The following is a 22,738-nucleotide window of genomic DNA, read 5'->3' on the forward strand; positions in this document are numbered from 1 at the left end:
AGCCAGGGTAATAAGAGAAACATGACCTGTAATATGATTAAGTCTTGGAGAAAAAAATCCTTTCTAACCTTCAACTCTAACTGAAAATTCTCCCATGGGACTATTTAAGGATAGTCCTTCATCTCTGGGTTCCCCTTGCTGGAATTTCTTGTATATATGAATTAACTTAAATGTCCTGTTAAAAGATAATTGTTGAGAAGGTGAAATCATGACAATTATAAAGTGAATGTGTTGAGGATTTTGTTTATTAACAAGGATATCAGTAAGATATAGTAACTAGTTCAAGGGAGAATTCAAAGAACCACATAAACAATGCTGAAATTCATCTACAAATAGATGCAAAACTAGACAGTTGCATTCCACAGACACAATTAGTTTGCATTTCTATGGACAAAAATCCCTTGCATTGTTATCAGTTTTTTAAAATAGCTTGAAGACAATGAAAGATGCAGATAACCCAGGAGGGTGTGGTAGACAGGCACCCAGTAACTCCTTGGTCCATTTCAAAACCATTTACAATTTTCCCTGATGTAGTTCTTTTCTCTGCCTGTGAGAATTTGTTCCACTGTGCAAGAATTCTGAGTTTCTCCTGTTGGGGATTATTAGAAAAAAGAGGGGAATTTAGGATAAGGAATAAATTAGAAAGTAAAGAAAGTGCCAGAAGAGAAGAAACCTTCACAGTGAACTCTAGGAGAAGGAAGGGAGGATGAAGAAAAGTAAGCCCAGAGTTTGGAACGATACCTGTTGGCATCTGAGAAGGGGGAGTTGAGAAAACCAAAATAGATGGAAAGAGGTGGAAGCCAGCGATTATGCAGTCGCAGAATTGGAAAGACAGTCTCCATTGAGTTAGAGGTGCCTCCTATCTGGAGTGAGGCAAGCAGTTTACAAACATCTCACTAGAAATGTAAACTAAATGTAATAAATATAAAGAAGAGTAACTCAATTTATGTAGTAATTACCTGTTAGTTTTAATTTAAGATACATAAAATGTCACTGATATTTACTGTAAGTAAATATAAGTATGCTATGAGGACTTCTCTGGGTTTCCTGACTGGGGTAGCCCTAACATTGTTTTTCTTATTTTAAATTTTGTAACTCTAAAGTTTGCCACTGTAGTGGTTTTTGGGACCAACTTGCCAAAATTAATCTATATTTCATTAATATACCATATTTCTGTGAGACTTTACAAAGTACCTCACAGTATCTAGAGTAAGTAGGTGTTACTGTTTCCAGTTTTGTAGCCAAGGAAACTGAAGATTGTCTAGTAAACTCTACAAGCAAGAGTTTGTGTACACACCCTTCTGGTTTAGGTGTTGGCAATGTAGTAAGTCAGAAGCTTGGTGTACTTCTCACGGTCTTTCTACTGACCCTTATGTGTTTCCAGTGTTCCCTACAAGCCCACCTACCTAGTTAACTTTTCAGATTTTTTTTTTAGAATTATTTTTCTTGCAGGGTTTTATAGACTTTCCCTGCAGTGATGAGTAAGTATCCAGTAAGATCAGTATTTTGGGGAGATTGCTGACCAATTCTGTCCTATAGAAATAACGCGAGCCATGTATTTAATTTTAAGTAGTCTAGTAGCCACATCAATAATAAAGTGGATTAATTTTTATATTTCATTTAATCCAATATATCCAAAATACTATTTTCACATGTACTCAGTATAATGTATTGTTAATGAGATATTTTGCCTTCTCCTTTTTTGTATTTTTCGAATCTCGTGTATCACATGCTTACAGTGCATCTCAGTGTATATGAGCCACGCTTCAAGTGCTCCACTGTGCTGGACAGCACAAAGCACTGACTTTCCATTCCCATCAGTGTGTGGCTATTAACTTTGCCTGTTCTTTCACGGACTTCACTGCCTTTTCTCTTCTGCTGTTTCCACCTTACCTTGTACTTATTGTGGCTCATTCTTGGACTTTGTAAACTTGATCTAAGCGTTTTCTCTTCTAAATTATTATTTGTCTGTAAAGAGCTGATCTCCTGGTAGGAAGCCCTCAAGGAAGCTATTGTCTGAGATGTAGATTTCTAAAAGGTTTCCACTTCTCCTCTTTAAGAGGAGTCTGTTGAAACGGAGGTGGATTATTTCATTTTGTATATTGGGAACAGTGAACTTTATTTTGAATTTTAGAAATAAGTAGGATTTCAGAGAGAATGAATGAATGTTATGCTTAGTATATTTGGAAGTAAAATACCTGTTGTGGATGATAGCTTTGTATAAACAAAATGCTCTTAAAAAAGTGATTGAATTGCAAAAGACAAAACTATCTTCATTTCTTTGCCTCTAGGGAAAACTACTTCCTATTTTTGCTAGATCAACAACTTAAGTGGTTATGATTAACCACTAGATGCACATGTGTGTATCTAATAAAAATAATTTCTAAGGAATTTAATGTAATTTCTTTTCAACTATTAATCATAGAAAAATCTGGACGGTTGACAAGTATCTCAATGCAGTTATTTAAAAATATAAAATTTCAAGATAAAACCTTTCGGTATGGTGATACGCATTGATATACTCTATTTTTTTTTTTTTTTGTTAGAAACTGAGAAGATGAAGACATTTATCATTTACCTGAAGAAGCCTATTATTATCAGTAGCAAAGAAGTGACAAAAATAGAAATCCATTTTGATCTGCAATTCGACATATCACATGCTTCCATTCAAGCTTTAGGAGAGGATAAACAGGTGGCAGGTTTCATTCTTCTGATTATTTGAAAATGTTTTAGTATGTTTTATGTCTCTTAAATGTCCTCATTGGGTTTTGATGTGAACATTTGATCGAGCAGAAGACTCGGTCTTTTGCATACCATGTAGAAAGTGTTGAGGGTTCTGGTTCTAGTCCCAGTTCTTCCTTCTCATGTGTCGTTAACTATGTAGGATACAGAGCCTCTTTGTCCCTTGAAGTGCTTTATTCCATTTGATGTGACAGTCGAAAGCTTTTCTAGGACAGCATCACCTCCCTCCCACACTCTTCCTGGAGTTCTGAGGATACTCACTGTGGGCTTCCTGTCTCCTCCTCTCTGAGCTCCTCCTGGACTTAGGGGGGGATCTTCAGGAATGGGGTTTCTTAGGGAGTTTTCCACAGTTTTATATACTGGTCTCACCTTGTGGAAATGGTCTGTGCCTCTTCTAGATTGCTGTGGACTCCATCTCTCTGACTGTAATGTTTCCTATTTTTATACAAGAAGAGGCCTTTCTCTATTACATATTGTAGGCAGGGCAGAGAAACTTGTGAAAAGAGGACATATAAAATACTTTGTCATGGCTACTAGGGAGCTGAACTTGAGGTCACAGAGGGAGGAAGTCTTAGGCCAGCTTCCTTTTGGTTTGAATTGTATATGAAGGTGTTTATATGTAGTAAGGTGCTCCACAAATTTAGTTTCCAAAGGACTCTGAGAAGCCATGTCATGGGTGAGGATGAGAAGTAAAGGTGAATCAATCACCTGATTAAAAAAAAAACCTCCTCTGCACGACAGGTTTGCCTTTACTAATGAAAAACACCAAAATATTATATGTTTCCACATTTTGCAAAATGAATAAAATGTCCTGGGGGTGAGTTGGGGTCTGCATGCGATGAAGCCGCAGCTCCTGTGAGGACCAGGTGGCTGGAGGATCGTGCTGTGGGGAACTCACCTGCAGATCCGTCCTGAGAGAGACTCAGTCCCTGCGTGGCACAGGGGTCGGAAGTTACCAGTGGGGTTGGACTTGGGCCAGAGAGAGAGAGGTCGTGGAGACGCCAGGGCAGCGTGGTCAGGAGCAGGGCAGTGGTCAGCCAGAGCTGGGGCTGGAGGGAGGGAGGGATGGAGAAGCTGGAAACGGTGAAACAATCTTTTAGAGAGGACAAGCTGAACTCTAACTTCTAATTTATCAGTGTGCTGTGTTCTAAGCTTTAAGTTTTCTGTTAAACTGTTTTTTAAGGATTACTGCTTTTAAAAGTCACTTGGCTTGCATTTCAGATGTTGTTTAACCAGATGAAAATCTCCCCAGAACGTTCCAGTACGTTTGAGAAAGAAGACAGTAAGATTCTTAGTAGTCATGAGAGAGAAAGAGGTATGTTGGGAAATAGGTCCTGACTCTGAATTCCCTATAAAAGCACTGATGAAACCTTACTCAGAAAAAGTCACTAGAGTGCTGGCCCGGTGGCACACTGGAGAGTGTGCCGCTTGGGAGTGCGGCGGCGCTCCCGCCGAGGGTTCGGATCCCATGTGGAGACCGGTTCCCGCTCACTGGCTGAGCATGGTGCGGGCGCAACACCGAGGGTTGCGATCCCGTTGCCGGTCAGTAAAAAAGACAAAAAGGAAAAAAAAAAAAAAGAAAAGGTCACTAGAAACCTGTGATCATGTTAGATTCATAAGTGATCCATCTTAGCTCCGGACAAAGAAGAGCTGCTGATAGGCTTGCATCGTTTCCCACACCTGATAAAGTGTTTCTTGTGGGTCAGGTGGAAATGACAGAAGAAGACAGACAGTGTGGCTGGCAGGAGATGAGGGCAGGAAAGGTCCTGCCTCCCCACACAGCCAACCCTGCACTCGATTCTACATCTCTTTTGAGTTATGTCCCAAGGCTGTCTTTCCCAGTGCCCACAGATTGCTGATCTAAGGTCTGAGGCAGGACTATGTACCAGCTCTTACTGACAGAAGGCAACGTACCAGCAGTGTGTGTCCCATGAAGAGCATGGAGGGCGTGCCAGCGTTGTGCATGGTTATTAGCACTTTAAATGTTCTTTTCTTACTGTAGAGCAGGCAGATGAATCCACCCTCCTGGCAGAGGACTTGAGTGCCGCAGGTGACCACTCCTTCATAACGCTCTTGAATGACCAGTCTGAGCCACCCGTGAGTACAGGGAGTCGGGGACAAGGTTCTGAACTGTGTCCACTAAGGTACTGACAGGTGGGAGCCGCCTCTCCTAGTCTGTAGACCATTTTCTCCTGGCCAATCATCTGTCGAGTTTTCAACCACCCCCTCCTTTAAATTATTTTTGCCTGCCATGTTTATGGATTCCCTTTTTTCACAACTTGGCATTCCCATGGAATGCGTGACCTGGCTGGCCTCTGCCTCATTCCCTCACTCGGGATCTGCAGACTGAGATGTAGGGAAAGGAGGCTAATGTTTGGAGTCAGATGTGGTTTTCATAGGAACTTGGTCAAAGTACTTAACATCGATGAGCCTGAGGCTTCTCAAGCATAAAATGGGTGTAACAGCTAATCACAGGTGTGGCCCCCTAGGATGACAAAGAAATGTTCATAGAGCACCCGATGCCCTGCGTGCCATTTATAGGTTTTTAGTCCATTCCTCTTTTTCTTGTGCTTGGCTGCATGAATACACTACACGGAAGTGTCATATGGTGTCATGATTCTTTTTAAAAACAAACATACCAGAGATTATTCCTCCAGATAAATTGTCACCTTTTATGTAGTATCCATGGGAAGCTGTGCATTTATCCCAACAGTACTGATGCTGTTGAAGACATTTTGTAAGTCTTCCTCTGGTGTTTTTCTTAGTACCCGTGACACACTCTGTGATTGTCTTCATGAGTGGCAAATGCTTTCCTGAGGATGGATATGAGTTATTTTAAAATAGCAAACAGTCATCTGGAGCCAACAAATTTATTTATTAATGAATAAAGAGACTGGTATCTTAGTATTCAGTGGCTGTGCTTTTCTTACAAGGTGCAAAGTGGTTACACAAGACTTTCAAAAGAAGGCTTCAAAGGTATCATAATAATTTTTTTTTTCTGCAGCAAAAAAATACAGTTGATAGTTTACCTGAAAAATTTAAACTGGATGATACACAGCAAGGTCAGATATTTTTTACCTCTCATCAGTAAGAGTTGAGTAGTATATTTACAGGTTTACTTGAGATGTGTAATATTTTTTTGTTTTTAATTTTCATTAGAAGTTACTTCAAAACATGAGGAGTCTTCAGATTTACAAAAATCGTTAGATATAGTTCAGACTCCTAAGCTGGATGAGGAATCTAGGTAAGTGATTTTAAAACTGATAAACCATGTAGATCATTGTTAATGTGAACTTTCCCCCTTTCTTGCAGCTGCCCCCCGCCCCGCAACACGTACATGCATATGCATGCACGCACATGCACGCACGCACACGCACGCACGCACACGCACGCACGCACACAGAGAGAGCATTGTGTGAGGTTGTCTGCAGAACAGCTTGAGCAGTGCCGGCAAGTCCCCCTGACCTGCAGACCTCTACTATTCATTATACCTCTTGAGTTACGAGTATTTTTGGCAATGTATTTTTCTGCAGCAAAACACTGAATCTGAAATTAAAGGACACAAGATCAATACACAAAAATTAATTTTCTTTCTGTATGTTAACAATCACAAATTGAAATAAAAAGCAATGCTATTTATAATAGTATTAAAAATATGACATATTTAGGGATTAATTTGACAAAAGATTAAGACCCTTCCTCTACCTCCCCTACTGAAAACTACAGGACATTGCTGAGAGAAATTAAGAAAGATCTAAATAAATGGAGGCATACTGTGCTCATAGGATGGAAGACTCAGTGTTAACAGAGCAATTCTTCCCAAGCTGATCTATGGTCAGTACAGTCCCCGATTCAAGTCCCAGCAGGTTTTTGCTTGTTTGTTTGTTTGTTTATTTGTTTTTTTTTTTTGAGTGGCAAGCTATTTTTAATTTCCATGTGGAAATTTAAGGGACCTGCAATAGCCCAAACAAATTCAATAAGAAACACAAAATAGGACACTACTTGCTTTCAAGATTTACTGTAAAGCTACATTAATCAAAACAGTGTACTATTGACATAAGGATAGACAGACAAACAAAACAGACTATGAAGTCCAGAAATAGACCTGCAGATAGATGGACTGTGCATATATTTGTCCAATCTATGGCAAAAATGCAAAGACAGTTCAGTGGAGAACTATTAGGTTTTTCAACAAATGTACCGATATGTAAGAAAATAAATGACCTTCTATCATATAAAAAATAACTAAAAACGGATTATAGACATAAATGTAAAGCCTATTTGAAAGAAAACACAAACTAGTCACAAAGGGGGCATGAAGAAAAAGGGCTGAGAAGTAAGGGAAGGTGGAAGGCTGTAGTTGTACCTGCTCCACTAATTTGATGTATTTTGTTTTAGGGCAGCTTCTGCTTTCAAGAGTGACAAAAAGCCAGAGATAAAGACATTGGTAATGTAGTAACTTTTATTTTTTTGAGGCAGTACTTGCCAAATCTGTTATTTGTATACCATCTTCAAAATTTGTCATAGCTCTAGTCTTTATTATCTGTATTTTTCTTAATTAAATCTCATCTTAAACTTACTTTCAAAGGAATTATTTCACTTTCAAATGGAAAATCAGCATTCCTTGTAACAAATAATAGGTAAGCCCCAAAAGCAATTGAAGAAAACAATGTTATCCTATTGAACTACACTTTTACTTGATATTTAATTTTTTTATTTACTACATACAATAGGCCTTATTATTAACTGTAAACTAGGAAAAGGTGTAAATCTGCCATATTCAGGGTCATCTATTTAGAAGGACAGATCAATGACCCCAATGAGTAAATTCAGCAGAAGGTACATTTCATGTTACATCTTATTTGATGGCAAATAAATAATGGAAAATTTAAAGATAGACTCCTTCAGCCCATTTTTTGCTTCTGTAGCAAGCTCTCATCTAACTTTGTGAAGAGCCTGCTCCCTTTAGAGGAGAAATGATGGGGACTCTCTCTTATTGTGGCCCAAAGTGGTGGCATTGGATGGACCCTGCCCTAGGCGGCCAGCATTGTAACTCACAGCCAGAGAGATAAACAATAAAACACAGTCTCTCCCCTTTTTAAATCTCCCCTTTTTAAAACTCTTTATTAAAAATCTTAGATTACATGTTGAGCCTAAATATTAGTCACTTTTTTAAAAAAAAAAAAAGAAAAAAGAAAGATTAGTAAATTGAAGAAAAGTGTTAGAAACCGACTAGCACCTGAGGCTCATCCTGGATAGCATCTGGCATGTTAAAGAACTGAAAAGAATGTTTCACTCTGAGTCAGTGTTGTTAAATGACATGTTTTTGTGTATGTGCACCAAATGGCACCTGTCCAGTGTGCCACCACTGGTGGCTCTCGCTATGGGAAGCACCAGTGCATTAAGCAAAACCTCTGTAACAAACATTCAGTAAAAAGTTTCTCGAAAATCGAGATCATGACCTTCATACAAACAAGTTAAGGCTCATTCTGGCTTTCTCCTAGCAGTGGTTCTTACCTTCTGCTGCCCCAGCCACAAATTGGCATCACCTAGGGAGCTGGAGAAACTACTGAAATCTGGTCCCTTCCCCAGGCATTCTGACTTAATTGATTCAGGGTGATGCCCAGCCATTGGGATTTTTTTTTTAACACCCCCTCCTGGTGAATCTACTGTGCAGCCAAGTTTAAGAAATATTGATCTAGATACTTTTGTTTTTGTAAGTAACCTGCAACACCTATCTATATAAAAGCAAAGAAACTAGGAAAGCCTTGCTACATAATTTTTTTAATTGGATGCATTAAATAAAGTGGTGCTTGCTCTTTACAAGACACTGAGCTGAAGAACTCCAGAACAAATGTGTGGGTTCCCCCCAACCTTTTTCTTTTTTTTTTTTTCTTATGTAAAGAATAAGATGGCAAATAGGCCTGGCTCACAAAGTTCCTTCTAGAAATTATCTTCTCTAATCAACCTAAGTGTACATCAACAGATGAATGGATAAAGAAAATGTGGTGTATATACAGTAGAAGACTATCTAGGCTTAAAAAGAAATTCTGTAATTTGCCACAACATGGATGAATCTGGAAGACATTATTTTAAGTGAAATAAGGCAAGCACAGAAAGACAAATAACACATGATATCAAGTATATGTGGAGTGTAAAAAAGTTGAACTCATAGAAATAGAGAGTAAAGTGGTTACCAGAGGCTAGAGGTGGGGGACTGGAGAAATGTCGGTCAGAGGACACAAAATTCCAGTTAGATAGGAGGAAGATCTATTGTACATCATGGTGACTACAGTTAATAACAGCATCTGTATACTTTAAAATTGCTAAGAGATTTTTATCTCACCACAAAAAAAAAAACCCTGAAAAGTATGTGAGGTAATGCATGCATTAATTAGTTTGATGTAGCCATTTCACAGTGCATAATATAGCAAAACATGTTGTGCACTGTCAACATATACAATTTTGAATTGTCAATTAAAAAGAAAGAAAATGATCTTCTCTACAAGATGTTGACCTGCTAAACATTTTAAAAGAGGAGTAATTGGGTCTTCAAAAATGGGCCGGCCCGGTGGCGCACTGGATAGTGCGCCGCTTGGGAAGCGCGGCGGCGCTCCCGCCCGAGGGTTCGGATCACACGCACCCAAAAAAAGCTAGTAGGGAAACTTGCCAGAATTTGAACCCAGATCTGCCAAAACTCCAAAGTCAGACCATAATTGTGTCTCCCAGTGTGTAAATATCTATCAAATACTTTGTGCACATGTGTGAACATGCCAAACTTTGAATGATTTAAGTATAACCTGTATTTTAATACTTAGGACAGCATCATAAAATTAATTTCTAAATGAATATTGAAATTTATCCAGTTTCTATGTTTAGCAATTGGTAACTGACTTGAAAACTAGATCACTAACCATCACCCACCTTAAATGTATGGGTCATGCTATCAGGAACATGGGTGGAATTGGTCCAGTCCTAACCAAGGGGTGGCCTCAGGAGCCAATTCTGCTGATTCCAGGTGGGCGTTGTGTTCTTTGGCTGACATGTGTCCTATTTGAGAAGACTGTGAGACATATGTTTAAATTCATAAGAATTCTTCCTGGCCTGAAATGAGTGTCAACAGCTGAATGTTTGAGCCCGTAGACAGGAAGAATGGCCCAGGGACTGGGCCCCCTGGACGCTCGCAACAGACAGAGCTCAAATACTAGGGTACTTTGAAAAGTTTGTGGAAAAATAGAATTGAAAGGTAATATGAATCTTTCCATGACCTATTTTTTTTTAAGCTTTTAACAGTTTATTTTTGAAAAACGTAATTGATCGCATGTATCTTTGGGGTACAGAGTTGAATATCAATACCTGTGTGCAATATGCGATGCTCAAACCAGGATAATTAGTATATTCAACATTATACAATGTAATCATTTTTTGTGGCCCTTTACCAATTCTTCCTTACCATCCCCCTCTTCCTCATCCTTTCCCACCTCTGGTAACCTCAGTTCTGTTCTCTCCTTTTGAAAGTTCAATGTATTATTGTGATCATTGTTTCTTTCTTTTATTTGTTTATTTTTTAGCTCCCACTTTGAGGATGTGATATTTTTCTTTCTGTACATGGCTTATTTCCCTTAAGATGATTTGCTCCAAGTTCATCCATGTTGCTGCAAATGGCAAGATTTCATTCTTTTTTTATGGCTGAGTAGTATTCCATTGTAGGTAGACATATCACATCTTCCTTACCCTGTTGTCTGAGGATGGACATTTACGTTTGTTCCAGCTCCTGGCTATTGTAAATAGAGCTGTGATAAACGTGGGAGTGCAGGTATCCCTTTGACATGATTTCCATTCCTTTGGTCTATACCCAGTAGTGGAATTGTTGGATAGTATGGCAGTTGTATCTGTAGTTGTTTGAGGAACTTCCATACTGTTTTCCATAATGGCTGCACTAATTTACAGTCCCAACAACGGTTTAGAAGAGTTCCCTTTTCTCCACATCCTCACCAGCATTTGTTATTCTCAGTCTTTTTGATAATAGTCAGTCTAACTAGGGTGAGATGATATCTCAATGTGGTTTTGATTTGTATTTCCTGATGATTAGTGATGTTGAGCATTTCTTCATGTACCGGTTACCCATTTGTATGTCTTCCTCTTTAAAAAATGTCTGTTCAGCTTCTTTGAATTTTTTAATTAGATTATTTGTTTTTATAGTGAAGTTGAGTTCCTTGTATATTCTGGGTATTTGTCCCTTGTTGGATGTATAATTTGCAAATATTTTCTCCCATTCTGTAGGTTGTCCTTCTGCTCTATTGATTGTTTCCTTCACTGTGCAGAAGCTTTTTAGTTTGATATAATCCCATTTGTTTATTTTTGCTTTTGTTGCTTCAGCTTTTGGAGTCTTACAAAGTCTGTCCAATTGTACTTCCTGAAGTGTTTTCTTCAGGAAAACAGTTTGGTATTTTTAGGAGTGTTATAGTTTCAGGTCTTATATTTAAAAGTCTTTAATCCATTTTGAGTTGATTTTGGAATATGATGAGTGGTATGGATCTAGTTTCATTCTTCTACATATGGGTGTCCAGTTTTCCCAGCACCATTTATCGAAGAGGCAGTCTTTTCCTCAGTGTGTTCTTGATTCCTCTTGTCATAGATCAGTTGGCTGTACGTATGTGGGTTGATTTCTGGGTTCTCTATTCCATTCTGTTGGTCTGAGTGTCTGTTTTTATTGCCACTACCATGCTGTTTTGGTTACTATAGCTTTGTAGTATAATTTGAAGTCAGGTAGTGTAATGTCTCTGGCTTTATTTATTTATTTATTTATTTATTTATTTATTTATTTTTGGCTTAGGATTGCGTTGGCTATTTGGGTCTTTTGTTGTTCCATGTGAATATTAGAGTTGCCTTTTCTATTTCCATGAGGAATGTCTTTGGTATTTTTATGGGGATTGCATTGAATCTGCAGATTGCTTTGGATAGTATGGACATTTTCACAATGTTAATTCTTCTAATCCAAGAGCATGGAATGTTTTTCTATCTTTTTGTGTCCTCTTTAATTTCTTTCTTTCTTTTTTTTTTTCTTGAAAAGCTAAAAATTCCTTAATTTTTTATTCCTGGTACTACTACCACAATTTACAGGACAATATACCTGATGTAATGAAAAAAAGACAAAGCTACAACAGATAAAAGACCTCAGGAATGTACATCTAATTGAGACTACATTGCATTAATCAATAGCTGCACTTTTTGCAAATTGTGGCTATGACAGTCCTGAACAAGAAGGGTTGCCTGTTTAAACTGCAGTAACTTTTCTGACTATGGATCATCATTCCTTCTGTGGCAGATTTTTACAGTTCCTCTAACACATTTGGGACGACTGTCTCAAAGTAACTTGCAGCTTTCCTAACAACTCCTCATGCTCTCTCCTGCTAAGAACTGTAGCCCTTTTCTGCTGGTTTTAGAAACTTCTGCTACCATATCCACCACCAGATCCATAACCACCACCACAGGGACTGCCCAAGCTTCTTTCACCAAAACTACCCCCCTTCATGGGCCCATAATTTGATTGCTGTTGTCCACTATAATTTCCAAAATCATTATAGTTCCCACCACCACCATAGTTAACCACCACCAAAATTTCCTCCTTCATTGTAACCATCATATTCTCTACCACCACCACCATATCCACCACCTTGGTTTCCATATCCTGCTCCACCACCACCATAGCCCCTCTACTACTGTAACCAGAACTACTGCCATTGTTGCCACCCTCACCTCCAAATCCATTATAACCGCCATCACCTTTTCCATAACTAACTCTGCTGCCACCACCTCCACCACCATAGCCTCCTCTTCCACCAAAGTTTCCACCATGGCCAAAATTACCTCCACCACCTCCAAAATTTCCTCCATGACCCATAAAGTTGCCAGCTCCACCTCCATGACCTCTTCGTGATCCAGCAGACTGCATCTCTTGTTTAGAAAGAGCTTTTTTCACTTCACAATTATGCCCATTAAAAGTGTGGTATTTCTGAACAACAGTTTTATCAACTGTATCATGATCATCAAAAGTTACAAAAGCAAATCCTCTCTTTTTCCCATTCTGCCTGTCTTCTATAACTTCTATGGTTTCAATCTTGCCATATTTTTCAAAGCAGTCTCTCAAATTATATTTTTCTGTATCTTCTCTAGTACCACCAACAAAATTTTTCTTCACTGTTAGATGGGCACCAGGCTTCACAGAATCCTCTCTAGAAACAGCTCTCTTTGGTTCCAGTTTCAATTTTTTAAAAATTTGTTGAGACTTGATTTGTGAACCACCTTGTGGTCTATCCTGGAGACTGTTCCATGTGCTGATGAAAAAAATGTATACTTTGTGGTTGTTGGATGAAATGTTCTGTAGATATCTGTCAAGTCCATTTGGTCTAAAGTGTGATTTAAATCCTGTGTTTCTCTGTTGACTTGTTGCCTAGATGTTATATCTAGCATTGAGAAAGGAGTGTGCAGGTCCCCACTATTATCATATTTAGGTCTGTCTCATTCCTTATGTCTAATAATATTTGCTTTATATATCTGAGAATTCCAATGTTGAGTGCATATATATTTGTGATATGTCTTCTTGCTGTATAGATCCCTTTATTATTATATAATGGCCTTCTTTGTCTCTTTTAATAGTTTGTGGTTTAAAGTCTATTTTATCCAATATAAGAATGGCAACTCCTGCTTGTTTTCAGTTTCCATTTGCATGGTATATCTTTTTCCATCCCTTCACTCTTAGTCTGTGTATCTGCAGGTGAGGTGGTCTCTTGTAGACAGCATATAGTTGGGTCTAGCTTTTTAATTCAGTCAGCCAGTCTGTGTCTTTTGAGTGGGGAACTTAATCCATTCACATTTAGCATTGTGATTGAAAGGTATTGTCTTACTCCTTGCATTTTATCAATTTTCGTTTGGATGTTTAAAATCTTTTTTGTGTGTTTATCGTTTTTTTGAGGTGGTAAGATATAGTTTGTTTCTCATTTGCATCTTTATTCTACATAGGTTTTGTTTTTTCATGTGTATTCATGGTAATGATTATTGTTTTTTAGATTCCAGATGCAGGACTCCCTTGAGGATTCTCTACAGGGCTCGTCGTGTGGTGGTGAACTCCCATAGTTTTTGTCTGGGAAATACACTTCATTTCTGAAGGATAGCCTTTGTTGGTATAGTATTCTTGGCTGGCGGTTTTTTTCTTCTAGTATTTTGAATGTATCATCTCATTCTTTTCTGGCCAGTACAGTTGAGAAGTCTGCTGTTAGTCTGATTCAGACTCCGATATAGATGACTCGATGCTTTTTTTCTTGCTGTTTTTAGGATTTTCTCTTTGTCTTTGAGTTTTGCCAGTTTGACTGTCAAGTGTCTTGGAGAGGACCCTTTTGGATTGAATCTTTGAGCCTCCTGAATCTGAAGGTCTGTGTCTCTCCTTATGCCTGAGAAGTTTTCTGCTATTATTTTGTTGAATATGTTTTCAATTCCTTTTCCTTTCTCTTCCCCTTCCAGAACTGCCATGATTTGGATGTTTTTTTATTTTGTTGAATGACTCCTTCAATTCCATGATTTCTGCTACATTCTTTTTTAAAGAATTAATCTCTTAGTAAATTTCCTCCTTCACATTCAGATAGTTTTGCTCAGTTGATTGTGTCATCTGAGTCTTCTTGTATCTCATTGAGTTTCCTTAAGACTCAAAATTCCTTTTCAGTGATTCAAGGGTTTCCTGCTTTATGGGTCTGGAACTTGAGTGTTTGTACTCTTTTGGTGGAAGCATTTTTCTTGGTTTTTTTCATATTTCTAGTAGCTCTTCAGTGATGTCTGCTCATCTAGTAGAGCAGTTGCTTCTTCTGTTACTCTGGAGTAGGCTTTGAGGAGAGAGACGTCCTCCTGTATATGTGTTTTATATTTACCATTGAGTAGGGTAGATGCCCAGAACCAATACTAAAGTAGTGTAGTCTCCATGTGGGTACTTTCGCCATAGTCAATGTTGGAGTTGTGTGTGAGTGCCTCCATGGCTTGGTGCTGGGGCACTTAGTGATTCCTAGCTGAGGTTATTGACACTGTATTGAGTCATTGAGGATGTGGGCGAGATCTCGAGTTCTTGGAAGAAGTGCTTGGGTGCCCTGTCACTCTTGGGTTAGGGTGGGTGACATTGGATGGGCTTATTGGCTCCCCAGCTAGTGTCCTATAACCCCGATAAATGCACTGGGAATTTCCTTCCTTACTCTGGCTATCCTGGGTTTTTGTATTCTCCAGGGGTTCCACGTATGTCTCTCCCTGGATCAAGGCAGTCACATGGGCTGCCCACCTAGCTCTCACCCACAGGTGCACTTTCGCAGGAGGCAGAGTTATTCCCGCTGTGGGTTGGGACACTGACCATGGTTCTGTGCTTGCTTACCTCCTTCCCTGGACTCTGCTGATAACCATCCTTGTGTCAGTGCAATCCAGTGGTTAGTGGCCCACCTGCATAGCTGCAGTGGCTGCTGCTGCTGCAGTCATGGTAGCTGCTTCTGTGGTGGCAGGCCACCCTTGTGGTGGTGCTGGCTATGGCAGTGTCTGTGGCAGTGGTGCTTATAGCGGCTGCCTGTTCAGCTGCAGTGTTTGCAGCAGCCATGGGGTTTCCTTATGGTGGTGGCAGCTGCAGGGGCCTCCCACGGGGCTTTGGTGTCTATGGCTGTAGCAGTGTGCCACCCATGGGAATGCTGCTCTGCAGTGACCTGCTCTGCAATGGCCGACAGTTTTGGGACTGGACAATGGCTCCGGCAACTCTGTCAGCAGTGGGCCTGTTTCAGTCTTCTGTGGGAGGAATGCACCGCTGGCACCTCTAGTCTACGATCTTCCTGGAAGTCTGCTGAACTTTTTGAAGTATGCTCGTAGAGTGTGCTGTTTTGTTAAAACAAGCTCCATAACTCCATATTAAAATTGAGCATAAACATATATTTGCCACAGCATTTGTAAAAGTTAATTTAAAAACCCAAAAAGATATGAAAAATATAAATATCAAAATATAGTTGAGTAATCCACCAGAACAGTTTAAACTTGCCCTAAACTCTAACTTTTTATAGTTCAGGCTTAATTTCAAAATACCTTAAAGGTTAAACAGAAATGACTCTCCTATTTGGCTTTAGTTCTTCTAAGACGTAGAAAAGCATGTCTTTGCAAAAAAAAAAAAAAAAAATTTATACTTTCTTTTGTTATTTGAGTTAGTATTTTGAAGTTATGGTGTTGGTACAATATTCAGGTGCATCAGGATATGAACAGTTATCTAACATCTCTTGAGTTGCAAATATTTGATTAGAGAGGATTTTGTCAGTCTTTACAATAGTAGCTTAGTTGAGAATTTACTATTGAAATAATCCTTTTTTTCTTTTTCTCCCCCTCCTTACTTCTGTGCCTTCTTATGAGATGAGAGCTCAGTCTTCTAGGAGTTAACTTCTCTTCTGTCTAACTTTGTAGTAATATGTTCAGTTGTACATAAATTGCACTAATACCCGCTTAAAAGGTCTCACTTATCATCTGTGTGTGTAAAAGTCTAATTACAGGAAACATCTCTTCTCTGAGAGTGATCAAGGTGCAAGTACTAGTAGCAGTGAACTATCTTGGACCAGTAGTCAAAAAAGAAAATCCCTAAAACCATACTCTAGTAGAAAAAAGAAAAGAGTCAGAAGCAGTTTAAGAAGTAAGTGTGCTGCTCATTTTCTTTCAAGTCACTTCTTAAATAAATCAGCAAGTATTTTTCAGTATGTGAGGGGAGAGAGTAGCAAAGAAGTATATCATCATGGGGCCTCCTTTCCTGCTGTAATTGCGTTGGAAAGGCAAAGTGTACGTACACAAAACAGAAGAATATGGGGTTAACCAGCAATTGTTAAATATGAGTTATAGATAAATGCAGTAGGAGTTCAGACGAGAGGAATCTGGCGGGAACTGGCATCATCAGGAAAATCTCTAAGGAAGAGGAGGGTGGGACCCTTAGGGGGGAAAGTAGGAGTTGGAGAGCTGAGGAGGAGGGGAAGCATTCTTAGTTAGATGCAACTGCATGGGCAAGATGAGGACGTGAAAGTGATGTTCAGGGACAAGGTTCGGAGCCGAGAGTGCATGTGGGGTGGTGAGGATGGCGTAGAAGGAGACCTTAAGCATAGATATATGAGCAAGCTGTAGGAGGTGGGAATGGCTTCTAGCATTGGCACGTATAATTGGGAGAGGTAGAAATGAATTTCTGTATGCCCCATACATAAAGGTTCCATTGTATACATTTTTTTTTTTTTCATTTTAGTCTTGCCAATTTTCCCTCTCAGTAGCGGCAGTGATCGTGAGAAAGACAGAGTAAGTAGATTTTATCTGGGCTGCTGCATGCCCTTGTGGGTTAAACTGCATTTATTTCTCAAAAAAGACTTATAGGGCCGGCCCGGTGTGCCGCTTGGGAAGCGCGGCGGCGCTCCCGCCCGAGGGTTCGGATCCCACATACAGACCGGTTCCCGCTCACTGGCTGAGCGAGGCGCGGGGGCAACGCCGAGGGTTGCGATCCCGTTGCCGGTCCCCGGTCCGGTACGGGGGCAACACTGAGGGTTGCGATCCGTTGCCAGACACGGAAAAAGACAAAAGACAAAAAAAAAAAAAGACTTATAATGGGGCCGGCCCAGTGGCGCACTGCTACAGTGCGCCGCTTGGGAGCGCGGCGGCGCTCCCGCCGAGGGTTCAGATCCCACATACAGACCGGTTCCCGCTCACTGGCTGAGCGAGGTGCGGCCGCAACACCAAGGGTTGCGATCCCGTTGCCGGTCCCGGTCTGGTACGGGCGCGACACTGAGGGTTGCGATCTGTTGCTGGACACGAAAAAAGACAAAAAGGAAAAAAAAAAAAAAAGACTTATAAGAACATGAGAATATCAAATGAGTAGTTTACTGGTATGTAAATCATTGCCAGTAGAAAGTGCAAAGACTTCTTTCTAAATATTTAATATGAATCTTGGGTAAAAACTTAGAACTCTTTGCTGTTTTCAAATGTTGCTGAAGGATGTTTATTCTGAATGACGCTAAAAATCTGGGCTACTCTGATTTCCCTCAAATGTATGCGCCTTTGAATTTACATTTAAAAGTAACCTTGCTGGTTTATTTCTTCCCTTTGTTTTCACTTTGTTGCCATGTTACTTCCAAAGCTTTTAGTAATTTATCATTTACGTCTTTATTTTGCAAGTGGTTGAAATGCCTTCAGGCTTATATAAATCTGGAACAAACCCTGAAAGGTACAATTTTCCTTCACTTGTCTTTTTTTTTTTTTATAACAAAGTCATTGAGAATATGGACATCAGTGTCCGCCAGACCAACTCAAAGCCAAATTTTGCTTCTTATTAGCTTAATTACCTCTCTCAGCAGTTGTTTTTGTTTCTTGGCACATGAGATGTAGACAGACTTCACAGTACAGCACCAGGTCTGTAAGAGTTTTATCATGGGTGACTCCTGTGATTCTGAAGATATGAACAGCACCCGGCCTGCTGTGCCAACATACAACGCAGTTGGTCCTACAGTCACAGCTCTGTCTGCTTTCTCCGTCAGCCTGGGGCATTGTGCCCTCTGTGAATCTAAAGTGCTCTCGTGTTCTGAAAGGACAGAGGTAGCTTAAACCTGTGAGCCAGAGTAAGGACTTAACTGTCTGTTGAATAGTTCAACCTGAGAAAATGAGCTATCAGTTAGGAATGGACCAAAAGAACACTTTCTAGTAAATACAGCTTTTGTGCTAAATAAGCACCAAAGAAACACCTCAGCTGCAGGAATCCATCAGTTTCAGCTGTGCACCCAGTAAGAAGTCTGTGCTGATTTTCAGTGAGGGCATTGTTGACTTTTACAAATACTCAAAATACACTTCTCTTTGTTGGAGTACAAGAGAATCATTTAGAGCAAGGGTTGGCAAACTTTTCCTGTAAAGGACCAGATAGTAAATATTTCAGTCTTTGTGAGCCGTATAGTGTCTGTGGCAACTACTAAATTCTGCCTTTGTAGCCAGAAAGCAGCCGTAGCCAATATGGAAATGAATGCTTGCACTGTGCTCGAATAAAAGTTTACTTACAAGAACAGGAAGTGGGCTGTAGTTTGCTGAACCCTAATTTAGAGCGGTTGTTCTTAATCATTAGTGATCATCAGAATGACCAGGATTGCTTGCTAAGACACAGATTATTTAGTCCTGCCCTTAGAGTTTCTGATTGGGTAGATCATACGTGGCAGGTGGGAACTGAGAATCAGGTTCCCAGGTGTCGCTGATGCTCTGCCTGGAGCACACACACAGAACCACTGACTTATAGTTACCAATTGAAATGTGATCTAATGTTCTTCTGATTCTATGATAGTATTGTCTTAGCATTTATTTTCAAATGAAGTAAATCTTAATCTTCTTAAAAGGATATTGAAGATGTCTTGGAATTTTTTGATAACTTGTTTTGAATGGTTATGAATGTTAACTCTTAAAAAGGTACTCTATTTTAGGCTAAACTTCTAACACCATTAAGGAAGGACACACCCAGTCAAAATAATACCACATCTCCAAAACTTTCTGAAACAGAATTCCAGGGTAGTTCTGCCTTCTTGACTCCTGAAGATTCTGTCCAGAAAACAGGTACATAATTTTCTGTCAATTTACATAGAAAAATTGTATTTGGGGAAAGGTACTTTGAAGTAAACAAAACATTTTTCTTTTGATATCTGTTGAAGAAAGTGTGAAGATATGATTGTTCTTTTTAACGTCTCCATTAGCAAAGGATGGAAGATACTGCTTTAATTTTGCTTTGACATTTGAGATCAGCTTGTATACAAGAATTGTTAGTGCTCTTCACCTTTCAGAAACACAAGAAAACTCAAATGATGACCTATAGCAGGGATTAGTAAAGTGTATCTGTAAAGGACCAAATAGTAATTTTTTTTTCTTTTTAGTCCATTTGGTTTCTGTTGCAACTATTCAGTTCTCCAGTTATAGCACAAAACCAGTCACAGACAAGACCAATGGGTGGGTGTGGCTATGCTTCCGTAAAACTTTATTTACAAAATCAAATAGTGTACTAGATTTGGCCTAGGGGTCAGAGTTTTCCAAGCCTTGACCTGTAAGCTTCATCTCAACCCCTTACTGTAACTGTTTGTACCTTCTAAATTTGTAGAAGTAGGGATTTTGCTTTGTTTATCTTTATTATTCTGCAGGTTAGCACATTGCCATGCATTCAACAACACTTAGCACTTGACTGACAACCTTCTAGTGTAGCTGCCACTGGCAGAAAAGAAATAGGGAACGGGAAAAAGGAGAGAAAAAAATATAGTAGTAAAGTGTATTAAAAAGGAAGACAGCAAGATTGGAAGAAAGGAACAAAGGGACAACAAAATAGTCAAAACAATTAACAAAATGGCACTAGTAAGTCCTTACCTATCAATAATTACCTTAAATGTAAATGGATTAAATTCTTCAGGCACAAAGTGACTGAATGGGTACAAAAAATACAATACCCAATAGTATGCTGCGTACAAGAAACTCACTTTAGCCTTAAAGAAAACATAGACTGAAAGTGAAGGTATAGAGAAAGATATTCCATGCAAATGGTAACCCAAAGAGTGCGGGGGTGGCTATAACTATATCACACAAAATAAGACTTTCAGTCAGAATCTGTTACAAGAGACAAAGATGGAAGGTCACTTGATAATGATAAAAGGATCAGTTTATCAAGAGGATATAACAAGTATAAATATATGTACCCAACATTGGAACACTTAAATATACAAAGCAAATATTAACAGAACTGAAAGGAGAAACAGACAGTAATACAATTATAGTAGGGACTACATAGCCCACTTTCAACAATTAGTAGATCATGCAGACAGAAAATCAATAAGGAAGGCCGGCCCGGTGGTGCACTGCTACAGTGCGCCGCTTGGGAAGCGCGGCTGCGCTCCCGCTGAGGGTTCGGATCCCACATACAGACCGGCTGCTCACTGGCTGAGCAAGGTGCGGGAGCAACGCCGAGGGTTGCGATCCCGTTGCTGGGCCCGGTCCGGTACAGACGTGACACTGAGGGTTGCGAACCGTTGCCGGTCACGAAAAAAGACAAAAAGGAAAAAAAAAAAAGAAAAAAAAAAAAAGAAAAAAAAAAAAAGAAAAAAAAAAAAAGAAAATCAATAAGGAAACAGATGACGTGAATAATACTTTAGACCAAATGGACCTACCAGACATATTCAAAACATTCCATACAATAGCAGCAGAAGACACATTCTTCTCAAGTGCACACAAAACATTCTCCAGGACAGATCATATGTTGGGCCACAAAACAAGTCTTAACAAATTTAAGAATATTGAAATCATCTCAAGTATCTTTTCTGGCCACAGTGGTGTCAAACTTGAAATCAGTAACAGGAGGGATTTTGGAAAACTTACAAATGTGTGGAAATTAAAGTACACACTCCTGAACAAATTGGGTCAAAGAAGAAATAAAAAGGCACATCATAAAGTATCTTGAGACAAATGAAAATGAAAACACCGCATACCGGAATCTTATGGGGTACAGCAAAAGCAGTGCTAAGAGGGAAGTCTACAGTGATCACTGCCTACGTGAAAAACAAAGATCTCAAATGAACAACTTAACTTCATACCTCAAGAAGAACAAACTAAGCCCAAAGACAGCGGAAAGAAGGAAATAATAAAGATTGGAGCAGAAATAAAGGAAATAGAGACTAGGAAGGCAATAGAAAAGATCCATGAAACTAAGAGTTGTTTTTTTGAAAAAGATAAAATTGACCACCAGACTAACCAGAAAAAAAAAACAGGACTCAAAATTATAAATGAAAGAGGAGATATTACAACTGATACCACAGAAATATGAAATATCATAAGAGACTACTACAAACAATTATACACAAAAATTGAATATCGTAGAAGAAATAAATTCCTGGACACAGAAAATTTACCATAACTGAATCATAAATAAACAGAAAATCTAAACCAATCAATAATGAGTAAAGAGATTGAATCAGTAATCAAAAACCTCCCAGCAACAACAAAAAACCCCAGGACCCAATGGCTTCATGGGTGGATTCTACTACGCATTTAAAGAATTAACTTCAGTCCTTCTCAAAGTCTTCTAAAAAATTGAAGAGGAGGGAACACTTCCAAACTCATTTCATGAGACCAGCATATTATTGATACCAAAGCCAAATAAGGAAACTACAAGAAAAGAAAATTATAGACCAACATCCCTGATGAACCTAGATGCAAAAATCTCCAACAAAATACTAACAAAATGAATTCAACAGCACATTAGAAGAATAATACATAGTGATATGGATTGAATTGAGTCCCCCAAGTTTTACGTATTTGAAGCTTGATCTCCACTGTGACTGTTAAGAGAGTGGGAAATCCTATTATGGTATTTGAAAGGTGGGGCCTTGAAGAGGTGATTAGACTCTGAGGACCATGTCATGGTGAATGGATTAACAATGGTGGTCATGGTTGTGGTTCTGAGTGCTTTACAAGGAGAGCATGTGAGAGCCTCTATCTGCTCTGCCATGTGAAACCCTGTGCTGCTGAAGCTACCACCAAGGAAGGCCTTCACTGGATGTGTTCCCTGGACTTCCCAGCATCTAAAACTGTAAGCAGTAAATTTTGTTTTCTTGCAAATTACCCAGTTCCAGGTATTTTGTTATAAGCAACAGAAACAGACTAATACACACCATGATCAAGTGGGATCCATTACTGAGATTTAATTAATATAATTATTATTGGTGAAATAATGTTAAGTGAAATAAGCCAGTCACAGAAAGACAGATGCTGCTGGATCTCACTTATATATGGAATGTAAAAAAGTTGAATTCATAGAAATAGCAGAATAGCGGTTACCAGGGGGTGGGGCTAGGGAAGATGGGAGATGTTGATTAAAGATGGGTCAGCATACACAAATCAATTAATGTGATAAACCTCATCAGCAGAATGAAGGATAAAAATCATATTTCAATAGGTGCAG

General features: G+C 39.2%; 1 protein-coding gene across 1 annotated transcript in view; it reads left to right on the forward strand.

Annotated features, from left to right (window-relative positions):
* Window positions 1–22,738, forward strand: part of SYCP2L (synaptonemal complex protein 2-like) — a 74,965-nt gene that overhangs the window by 12,868 nt on the left and 39,359 nt on the right. The window contains exons 11-20 of the mRNA XM_008581076.1: window positions 2,547–2,692; window positions 3,964–4,057; window positions 4,745–4,839; window positions 5,747–5,804; window positions 5,902–5,986; window positions 7,141–7,189; window positions 15,276–15,515; window positions 16,285–16,432; window positions 17,027–17,076; window positions 19,230–19,359. Coding sequence (XP_008579298.1) covers window positions 2,547–2,692; window positions 3,964–4,057; window positions 4,745–4,839; window positions 5,747–5,804; window positions 5,902–5,986; window positions 7,141–7,189; window positions 15,276–15,515; window positions 16,285–16,432; window positions 17,027–17,076; window positions 19,230–19,359 — 1,095 coding nt within the window. The remainder of the gene's footprint in view (window positions 1–2,546; window positions 2,693–3,963; window positions 4,058–4,744; window positions 4,840–5,746; window positions 5,805–5,901; window positions 5,987–7,140; window positions 7,190–15,275; window positions 15,516–16,284; window positions 16,433–17,026; window positions 17,077–19,229; window positions 19,360–22,738) is intronic.

Source organism: Galeopterus variegatus, unplaced genomic scaffold (genome assembly GCF_000696425.1).
Source record: "Galeopterus variegatus unplaced genomic scaffold, G_variegatus-3.0.2 Scaffold2257, whole genome shotgun sequence".
Taxonomy (NCBI): domain Eukaryota; kingdom Metazoa; phylum Chordata; class Mammalia; order Dermoptera; family Cynocephalidae; genus Galeopterus; species Galeopterus variegatus.